Source organism: Dermacentor silvarum, chromosome 10 (genome assembly GCF_013339745.2).
Source record: "Dermacentor silvarum isolate Dsil-2018 chromosome 10, BIME_Dsil_1.4, whole genome shotgun sequence".
Lineage (NCBI taxonomy): Eukaryota > Metazoa > Arthropoda > Arachnida > Ixodida > Ixodidae > Dermacentor > Dermacentor silvarum.
The window spans coordinates 143,166,048-143,177,154 of record NC_051163.1 but is presented as its reverse complement, the minus strand read 5'-3'; the positions used below and the strand labels follow the sequence as shown (position 1 = coordinate 143,177,154).

General features: G+C 43.2%; 1 protein-coding gene and 1 long non-coding RNA gene across 2 annotated transcripts; one reads left to right on the top strand and one right to left on the bottom strand.

Moving 5' to 3' along the window:
• Positions 1–244: 244 nt before the first annotated feature.
• LOC125940564 (uncharacterized) lies at positions 245–3,108 on the top strand. The gene is made up of 3 exons (XR_007463756.1): positions 245–397; positions 2,068–2,109; positions 2,930–3,108. It is a non-coding gene; the product is annotated as an uncharacterized LOC125940564 (long non-coding RNA).
• A 2,003-nt stretch (positions 3,109–5,111) lies between these two features.
• Positions 5,112–8,305, bottom strand: LOC125940560 (uncharacterized). The gene is made up of 4 exons (XM_049656882.1): positions 8,074–8,305; positions 6,738–7,001; positions 6,309–6,480; positions 5,112–5,499 (listed from the first exon to the last, which is right to left on the bottom strand). The coding sequence occupies exons 1-4, from the start codon at positions 8,303–8,305 to the stop codon at positions 5,331–5,333; spliced, it is 837 nt and encodes a 278-aa protein (XP_049512839.1). The 3' UTR covers positions 5,112–5,330.
• Positions 8,306–11,107: the final 2,802 nt, after the last annotated feature.

Below are 11,107 nucleotides of genomic sequence, written 5' to 3'. Positions count from 1 at the left end.
GACCGGCCGGCGCACTGCGTTACCGCGATAAAGAAAATAGTTCTTCAAGGAAGCTAAGCAGAAAATTTTCACACTCTTGCAAACCACAGAAATTGTTAAGAAGTACCATTATATTACAAGATTTGTTAATAAATATGGCAATTCATATCTATGAAAGCGTGGATTTGTATGCGCGTTTTTGTGTGAATGCGTGCTTGCGCTGTTGACTCTTTGGCGGATTCCGGAACTTTGTGCGTGCGGCGTATGTGTGCTGGTTGCGTGATGAGTTTGCTGCGTTTTCTGTGCCCTTTGCCTCGCTGTGACATCTTTGGTATATTACAACTTATTGCTCGGTCTTTATGGGCTACACGTTGCCTCGAAGTTCACCATGATCGCCTCCGACTCAGCCACATCGAAGGTGAGTGAGTGTTTCGAATTCCACTTGCTCGTTCATTGCGACGCTATCAGCAAAAGTGCGTACAGAGCCCGTGCGTGTCTTCCACGCGCCTCTGTGCTCGTTTTCATTACTAGTACTATCCTTCCGTTGCGAGAATTGGTTGTGCAGCACTAGATTTGTGATATTGAGCATGAAGTTTTGTCCTGATTTAACTTAACAGCGCGCTTGCGGCGACGTAAAGCAGCTATGTGGAGCCAGCTAAAACAGGGCATGTTGTGTCACGGCCGGGCTCGACTGGCGCGCGCGCTCGCTTCTTGCGAACGCGCGCGCCAGTCGAGCCCGGCCGTGGTTGTGCGCGCCACGATTTTTGGTACGGTGTTCCAGCACCGATTGAAATTAGCCTTATTAAAATGAGCGCTCGTGCTCTGCCGTTTTGGTGGGCAGCTATGTGGAGCCAGCTAAAACAGGGCATGTTGTGCGCGCCACGATGTTTGGTACGGTGTTCCAGCACCGATTGAAATTAGCCTTATTAATGAGCGCTCGTGCTTTGCCGTTTTCGTGGTACAATCTGTACTGTAATCAAGTATATTTCGTTCGCGCAACGCCGTCCATTGACGTGCATCTACTACATGGCGTGTCGGGATCGGCGAAAATATGCGCGGGGCGTTTTGCCGTTCTAATTATGTATTCTGCTGCGCTGTTCGCTTCAGGATCGAGTGCCCAGAGTCCGTTGACACGCCGTGCGGTAGACACGCGCTGTGGCGCGATAATAGTAAGGAATTGCAAGGGCGTATATGTGATTCTATGTGATAGGTGAGATAAAAAAGGGCTGATGCCAGTGAATACTGTGAAATCATCAGATTATGTGTGGTTTGTTTTCCACCGGTACGCGCGCGGTGAACTTTTTTTTTAACCATTATCTCCGTTCGACGCCATCGAGTACTTCGCGTAGGCGCTCTATATTCACGGAAAAGGCAGATTCTGTGGGATGCTATGTTCTGCTTTAGTGGGATGAAACATTCAAAATAATGTCATCGTGTGAAGTTTCAGCCTTTGGCCCTTCAGTAACTGATTGATATAACTAAGTTCGAAAATCAGTAAAGGAACGAGATGCTTGGGCATATTTGCCGTGTCGTCACACTGTGCTCCCAGTGGCATGTAAGCGTTATCGACAAATGTCAAAAATTAGCAAGGCTTTTTATGAGATAGAAGCAGACAGCTATGTCAATAAGTTATTTTTGCTTTGAATTCACACACTAAAGAGGAGAGAGAGTTAAAGGGGAGCGTATCCTTGTGATGTAAATGACGCTTTGCCATAAGCTTGGAGCAATGGTTTGTTGGTGGAGCAGTTCTGTGGAATACTTAGAGAGTAAGCAAACTGCAGTAGCAGCAGTTAGACGGGGAGTAAAAAATGCAACACTGGTTTTATATGAACGAGCTACCTTTAAGATGTATCCGCAACAGTTCATGCAATAGATGAGCAAAAATAATTTTAAAATTTAGGAGAGAAATTAAAAATAAATTATTTGCCCACCTCACACTGCCAGTGGCAAGAGCAGCCATTCTTTATTGTTTTCAATCAATCATTTATATCCATCCATTTATGTCGGCCTAATCGTCCATGTAGATGTTTTGATTGTTGCTTTTGAGTTATCGTGGCGTCACATTTTAATACTGACATCTGTTTTCAGAATCAAAATGAGCCTGGAGACGCCACAGCCGGAATGCAAAAGGTGAATTCTTTGGCCATTCATCGTCTAGTGTCACCATGATCAAATGCACTGTTGCCAGGAGAATGTATTGCTGGGAGGTATTCTCCTTAAGATTTAGTAAAAATTGTAGCATTAAGTGTCTCCTCTGCAAATTTGCATAGCCTTTGATTTGCGAGTCGATTAATTTATTTGATGAGGTGGGCAGTTGGCACACCCTGCCTTTGTACACATTCAGCTGAGTAGGTCTGGGACACAGCAAGCGAATCTGATGTGTAGTGGTAATCGCATTAACGTCGACAGTTATCTTCCTGTTTGAGCTGCTCGCTACTGCTGCTTGCCAACACAAGCAGCAGTTGCCCACGATGGCGTGAAAGAGGTTCATTGAAGAATGGCACATACTCTGAGTGACATACCCAGAGATCCAAGGAAGTCCATCAGATGGTTCTTAACCCACTTCCCGTCTACATAGCAGCCCTACCCATTTGGCCATTGACCACCAAGTGACACAAATTGGCTGGAAAATAGTTAGACAGACACCCGAAAGTATGTGAAGTATCCTAAAAATGCTACTTGCATTAAAGTTTTCAATGCTTTGGTTTACTTACTATTTTATTTTGTACTGGGTGAATCCTTGTTTTTCTGAAGCACATGGCATCCTAACAGCATAACAAGCTATGACATTAGTTTTAGTTGTTTTTATTAGTGACATTAGTTGACATTTTAGGTCTGGAGCAGGCAGTATTTCTGTTATTTATTCGGAATGTGGCTGTTGTGTAAATGTGCTTAAAATCCTTAAACTACCTCACTAATATTATTTACCTAAACGTGCCGTTTCACATAGGTTGGAGAAGTGCTCATTCAGATGATCCTGGCACAGCTTGCCATGGTGGACCAGGCAAGTTTGCAAGGGCCTTGATTCACCATGTGTTCACAGAGAACCTCATGGGCCACTCTCTTCTCGGAAACAACACCACCAATAGGCAAAAAGAGGCTCTTGGCCTTATCAGGGTCAATGCTGTTATAGGCAAGTACCATACATCCTTTTACCCTTTGCATTTTTGCCTTCACATTTTGTACTTGGAATTACCAGCTTGCTATGACTTTCAAGTAGCCTGTGTCTGCAACTACGTGCTACAATAGCCTACTATTTGGAATGAATGTTCATTTGATCTCAAGTCTCTAACGCCTCCATACTAAAGTGCTAAATTTTAAAAGCAGCCTTAACTGCCAGAAGTGATTGGTGGCTCCAACTGACAAAGTTAGGTGTATTGGTGCATTAGTTGCACTACTTGACTGTCATTTCAATGAACAGTTGCAATGAAGCAACCACAAATCTGTAGTACCAATCTGTGAAGCTTGCTACCAATCTGGTGCTATAGCGGGTGTGCTTAAGTAGCCTGAAAATGTTGTTATAGGAATTGTGGAGAAGCTATGCTCAAGTGCAGTTACTGCTCAACTCGAGAGACAGCACTTCCACCAAATTTCAGCAATCAAAATGGCCCTCCAGATTCTGTAACGCAAAACATAGTGGTTTCACCTATTTCAACAGACCACATTGAATTAAAGTTGCTCCTGTCTTGAAGGAGGTCCATGTGGTGGCAGACAGTAGCCTTAAAGCAGAGGGAGCTTAAGTTACGGGGCATAATTGTTTGGTTGTTTCGATGAAAGCAACAATAGGAACAGTTGCCAAATTCGGTGTCAACATAGCTATATTTAGCAATGTCCTATTCATTCTAGGCACTCAACCAATTAAGATCCAATTGATCACATTGTATTCTAGGATGTGGAAAAAACAAAGGTATTTATTTGTCTTTTCCTCACGTTCCCATAAAATGATCAGTACTCAATAGGCCCTTGGCAGCTACTATATAAAGCTTCTTACAGAACATGAGGCATTACCACAGCTCCCACTCTGAAATTGTTGGAAATGTCTCCTGCTTTCTTAATTCAAGGACGCAGTTGCCTGTTTTCAGCGTTATTATAAACCAGTGCTCAAGTACTATGGGCTTAGATTTATCAAAGATTGAATGAGCTTTGTAGGTGTTCATGTTTAACCCCTTGAGGATCACATATTTTCTGGCAAACGTCCCCCAATTTAAGTGTTATATTTTTATTCTGGATTGTTCTTCAGAGTGACCTTTCGAGAAAAAAAATGGGTAAATAATTTTTTAGGTCACAAAGTGACAAAGGTTTCTTAGTGTCCGCTGTTTTACACCATGTTCATTGTAGCATGCAGGGCAAGCTAGCATAATCACATTTTTTAAATGTAATGACACTCACAAAACATTAAACTAGGTGAATACTCCCAAACTACTGCAGTGATGGGCACCATAGAATAAAGAGAAAGATCAGTTTTGGAAGAAGCCAAGGGGCAACAGCACAATCAGGATTTTTGTAGAAGTCGCAGAAGGTTACAGAATCTGTAATGTGATGCTTGGGGACATTCTTAAAAGGTATGCTTATTTATATGTTCTTTCGCCGCCTCATATTTATGGTCGTGACCACACGATTTGTTTCCACCACTCTACATGCATGGCAGTGACCCTCAAAGGATTAGCAGAGCCAGTCCACTTGCATATTTCTCTTGTAAGACTGAGCATTTCTTCGTATTTCTTCTTCGCATTTATTTGTGTTAGTGTAACCAGGCCGGCGTGCAACTGCAGTAAATCCTCGTTATAAGCAGTATTTTCTTTTCAGTAGAGAGGCATAAGAATGGTCATCATGATGCGAGAAGTGCACTCCAGTAGCATATGAGCTTGTAAAACAAATTCAGATATACCACACTCAATTCTGGCCGCATAACCGTATTTGGAGCAACTCCTGCAAGGAAAAGTGCAATAAAGTGCTGCACATTTTGATTATGATTGTTGAGAGAACTAATTTTAGTTGCCAGAAGTCTACCTTTAAGTTTTTTCACCAACTGAATGAACTGTCGTCTTATTACACTAGCGCGTGTATATGTGACTTTTTTTTTTGCAAAGGTGTCATTCAGACAAGGATGGAACTCACACTCAGGTGTAACAACAGAAGATACAGTATGTGAGAGCCTGTGCTGGTGTCAACCTGTGCAGCCATTTTTGTTGTGGCTAAAAGTGTTGAAAGCTGCTTATACATGCCACAACTGCTTCAAGGCTATTAGTGCGTGCTATATGATTTTTCTCATAACCTTTGACCCATGCATCTGCTGCAAACAGTGGGCTAAGTATGCTGTCCTAATTGTAGAAATTCAGGTTTTGGCCTCCCTACGCAGTTATGTACGCACCAAAAGTTGCAGGCTCTTTGACTGGGCATGCCACTGGCTTGCCTTTTCTTGCTTTTGGGTACTTCACTGCCCACTGCCGCTTGCCCACAGTAGTTCTGTGTTGCACCCTGTCCGCATTTTCATTGTAGTGCAAAGCAGCCAGTTTTGACCTGTGTAAGGAGATGTAGAATATCAGAAGTGCATACCACTACCTAAACAACTGCTAAGAGAACATACTTTGCTTCCAGTTTTGCGAAAAGCATGCCTAAATGCATGCTGCAAGAAAAGCACACCTTTTAACACCAAGTATATGGAACACTTTGTCTAGTGCAGAGCTCGCAACCATGCACTTCAGCCCGGCGCATTTGTCATCTAAATTCGCAGCCCATTTTTTCTTTTTGTGTGTTGTGTAACTGCAGTCCATGACCATCAACTTATGCAGGCTCTTAGCATCGGTTCATCTGTTTTTGGAGCCACACATGATAACTCACTACTTGCTCTTCTGCCTTGTTGCTGCTGTAAAACAGCATCTCTACTTATTTACCACAGACATGACTGTTATTGCAGATAATCATGCAAAAGTGTTGTTTCCAAATTTATTTAAATTGAAAGTCCTTTATTGTTAAATGAAAGGTAAAAGGGCACTTTAGAGCGAAAGTGTTGTCGGCACAGTGCTCACAACACTTTTGTCGGTAAAGTGCATTAACCAGCTAGTGGTCACATGGAGTTGCACTAATTTCACACGCAACCACACCAACTTTCATGGCTGAAAATATTACAGTGTGAAATCTCATGTACATCGCCCGCTTTCATTTTAGTAAGCAGGTGCTGATACTTTTATGTGTGGACAACAAAGAGTTCATTTGTACAGCAATGCAGGTACACTGAACACATTAGTCTTGCCCTTTATGACATTTAGCACACGATTACACCAATGTACTGTTGAGAAGTATGTGAAGAAATTGATTCACTTTCATACCTTGCCAGCATCCCATGAAAAGAAAATGTGAAGCTCTTTGGAGCAAACTGGTTCAGGACAGAATGGAAGGATTCCAAACTTGATGTTTGGAATGATGGTGACACCTGCTTGATGTCTAGAAGCAGGCGATTATTTTCCACTATGCCGCGCAGTTTGTCAAAGGCATCAGTACCTGGTAGCATGAAATTCAAGGATACAACATAAATGCAAGAAGAAATATTTTGAAGGGTTACACCAATAAATATTGAATAGTAGAGCAATGAGCAGGCATACACCCCTGTTGCTTGAAATACATCAGCTGAACAATCATCTTCTTCAAGTTTCAAAGTGTCATTAGTGATTGCCAAGGGTTATTCTCCCCTGCATAGGAATACTAAAGGATACCGCTGTGAATCAAATGGAAAGTTACTAGGCTTGATGGAAAAGTACCTGGAAAAATCCACTTTCTAGGCAAGAGGTCCCCATGCTCGCAGTTGGCATATTCCTTGCTGTGGCCACAGTGCTTGTTCTGGATGTGGTTGAGGAGCGACAGCCAGATGGCTACCGCGAGCTCGCCTCTTCTTTCAGCGGTCATCACTCTTGCTGCAGCTATCCTCACCGAAAAGTAGAAGTGGTTAATGATGGAGGTCTCCCACTTCTCAATCACACCGCAGCCCCGTGACCGGGAGACAGCCTGCAGCTTCTTTTTCAGCCCTAGACAAAACAAAATCATGAACGTAGGCAGCTACTCTCAAATGCTCTGTTTAAAAGCAATTGGCATAATCACATCACCAAAACACCCATCAACCAATTGAGAAGTAGTCTTCAATGATTATGAGGATACCACTTTGATTTATACTCTAAAAAATGATGAAGTCGAGAGCAATGTGCATTAATAAAAACCTGAAAATAAGCACACAGTATGTATGCACATGACCAATCTTCATGTAGGGAACTGCAGGGCTATGATTAGAATGATCAGAAATTATAGTACTCTTTTTATTAATAAGGTTGCCCCTTTAGCAGCTTACAGGAAAGTAGCCCTGTATAAAACACAAAGATGACATCACTTAAGCCCAAACCGCATGAGAACGATGTTGTGTGCGACGGCAACAAGCGATGAAACGGGCCGTCGCGCGAACAGATCGCTCGGTCTTTTCGCTCAATTGCTCAGTTCTAGAAATCTACAATTCGTCACTCGTCGCCCGGAAGTGCTATGAGCGACTAGCCAATAGCTCAAAGTCGGAACTGGATATACATCAGTCAAGCAATACCGATTGTGGCACGGAACGAGCAAACGACTAGATTTTGATACGTGCAAGGATAATAATGTAGTGCAAGACCTTTAGAATTATTTATGCTCCTCTTTACACTAAAACACATAATCTTAAATTAATAAAGCAAGTGTCACGCCATTTTTAGCGAGTATTTGCTGCCCTCATACCGGCAACACTGGGGAGACGTCGCTCGCATGCGGTACGACTTGTAGGCGAAGAGCGACTGCTACAGCCATCTCCGTCGCATCACTTGTCGCGCGTAAGACTGCGTGCATGCAGTTTATACTTTACGCCCAAAAAGCTCCCTACTCTGCTAATGTGACAGCCTATCTCGTCTGCTGACTTGCTTGATGTGCTTCATGACAGCGGCAGCTGTGCTGCTCGCTTAAAAACATGGGCATAAAAAATACTGACGAGAGGTTCCTTGACCAACATTAGGCAAGTATGGCAAGAACAATTGTCCAGCAAACAGCAGACCAATTATGCACTGAATGAAATGAGGTAGTAACCTTTGGCAACATGCCAAGCATCAATGAGGTGGGCAATATCAGGCCGATTTTGTCTCATGTGTTTGCGCACCTGGGTGTGCCTATACGTCACAAGCTCACGCACGCAAACTTTCTGGTCCTCAAGGCCCTTTAGTGCCCTCTTCAGTCCTTCTAATTCCATTGCACCACTGCTGGTAACTTCGTTTGACTGCAATGGGAGGTCAAGGAAGAGAAGGAGAAGAGTATATTCCATTCGTTGCCACTATGCTCTACAAGTGAAAACGAAAAGAAATATTTCTCACCTGCACAAGCTGCATGTCAATTATACGGTTCAGTGAAGTGTCCAGCAACGAGTACGTTCCATACTTTGCACTGTAGCCTGGTGAATCTACACGGCTGTCACCTGCGAGTTGGGCACCCGTCCTGCTTAGACAGCTTAAGAGAGACTGTTGTTCGCATTCCCACAGCTGAAAGGAATAGTAAATATATATTGTTACGGAGCAGTAGGGGCATGGTGTTTCCATGAACAAAGAAGACGATATATATATATATATAGAGAGAGAGAGAGAGTTCTCTAGGCCCAGAAATAAGGCAAAAAAGGAGAAAAAGCAAGAACCTTAAAGCAATGCTTTGAACGATAGAACTGCACTAATCAGCAATGTAGTACCACATAAGGTGGTCGATTTTCTCAGGACTGGGCATCGAAATACACACTTAAGAAATTTATTTTCATGAATACTGGCATGGCCATCTTGACAATTAGGATTTTGTGGTCGATAAAAACAATTACAGACAAATCATGCTCACCTGGTGCAAAGCAGGAATCATAATGTCCCTCTGTAGGCGGTCATATGTACGCTTACTGAAGCATGCGATGCCAGCACTTTGGAAAAGCCGCAGGACTTGCGTTGGACTTGAGCCAGTAAATAAAATTGCAGCAGCCAAAGCAACATTGCCCATGGCAAAGCGTTTCATCTTTGGCTGGCTGTGCCAGCTCAAAACATGGCCATCTTGGCATGTTGATGTCGCCAGAGCAAGAGAGCCAAAAACCTGCACAAACAAGAACACACCTATGCGGCACCCTACATATGGTAAATTGTAGGACTACAGCTACTGTTATGCTGCTATGGCATTAGGTGAAGGAAATCAAGTGCTATGAGATGGAACTGCAGGCGTTGCCCACGACTGCAGTTCGGTCCATAAGCCTTTGAGCCGAGTCATGTGCTGCTCTGTTATTGCTATCCTCTGGTAAGACAAGTTGCATTTCCTATAACTTAGCCGGTAGCCCGATTAGTGCTAGATTGAATAGCATAGGTGATATTACCGAACCTTGCGGAGTGCCAATGACATCATGCACACAGAAAACGTCATTCGTGGCAGAACAAATGCAGCAAACACTTCCCCTTTATGGCAGGCAAAATGACGGAGGAGCCATGGCACACCCTTGGACATCACTTAAAAAAAGGTTCATTCCAGAAAAGCTTGCTGTCAGCTTTGAATAGCAAAAGTGATTTCCATACCTCTAGTGATGACTTTGCAGGGAGGTGGCATTTCCTGCAAGACTTGACAAGTTGCAGAAGGTTTTCCTCGAACACAATAATTTTGCGAGGACATGGTTCGGTGAGAGCACTGTAAAGTGAATTTATATTCCATTTCACTCAATTGCTTTGTTTCCATGCCGCATCCTTTACACTTGTCCTTTAACTGGCAGGCCTATAAAGAGGCATTACTTCAAATTGAACTAAATTAACTTTTTAGTGTGAATATCTCAAAAAACCTTTTATGCTTCCAAGTACCTATAATGACCAACAAATATATCTGTAAGCAATGCATAGAAAAAAATTTGCGTTGGGCCATGAAGTACACTTACGGTCCTGAGTCCTCCAAAGATGGCTCATACGTAGTGTCCATTGGGTCATCCTGAAAAGTCAGTGACAATTCTGCTGGCTTAGGCGTTGAGCACCTTGGCTGTTTGTCCTCGGGGAGCACAATGTCCATAAAATCGCACTTGGTGTGACATTCTGCAATGGAAGATGTGCACATATTGAGGCTGAAGCTAAAGTGTCAAGAGCATAAGAACACAACAGCTCTGCAAAAAGCATGTATTCTGCAACAAGTATAGTTGTGGCACTGCTCCTTCAGCCCTTGCTTATAAAAAGGGTAAATTTTATGAGAGGCCACAACCAAAAAATCCACTTACACCAGGTCTGTTGTTTGAGAGCATTGCGCTTGAAAACAGTACTGTGTGTGGGCACATTAAAACAAGAAAACTACTATGTGAGTCATCAGTTCACAGATCGGTCAAATAATTTAATCGCACTCTCAGACCAAAAGGTAATCAGAAACAAGTTGTCCGCATAAATTGACACTTCCCTTGAATGGATTAGGGAATTAAAGTGGACACAGAATGTAAACATCAGCTGTCAGAAGTTTAAAGGCGACTCATTTACAAGTGATTAACACCCATAACAATTTGTGTAATTAATGATAAAGTTGGCTTCACTACACCTGCTTAAAGTTGCCCTTTTTCGTGCCAAATACGTAAAGATAAAGTGAAGGTCCCAAACACAACTTCTGTGGCCTTTGAGAGTTGTGAGGAACCGGTTGTCAAGTAGAATCACATTTGGTCATGTACGAAAGCCCTAGTATGGCACACACGTAAGATAATTTTACTAACGTTTCGGCTAGTGGCCCTGCCTTCATCATTTAAACACCACTCAAACGAAGGCAGGACCACCATATGTATGTATGTATATCTCAAGACATAACAGCAGGTATAAAATATACCAGAATGTTACTGGCGTTTTGGCCGAGGACCGGCCACGGTAGGAGTGAAGTCGGACCCCGGCCGAAACAGCGGTAAAATCCTGGTAGTTTTCCTATGAGCTTCTATTGTTCGACCTGTTTCACTGGCGGATCCTGCAACATTGTGTGTGTGTGCGTGCGTGTTTTGCCGCCAAGGGGCCCCCTCGACTGAAGGGAGACTTTAAGCCCTGACTGACATTACACAGTGCACAGGTCTCTGGCATTTCGCCACCTCCGTACTGCAACAGCT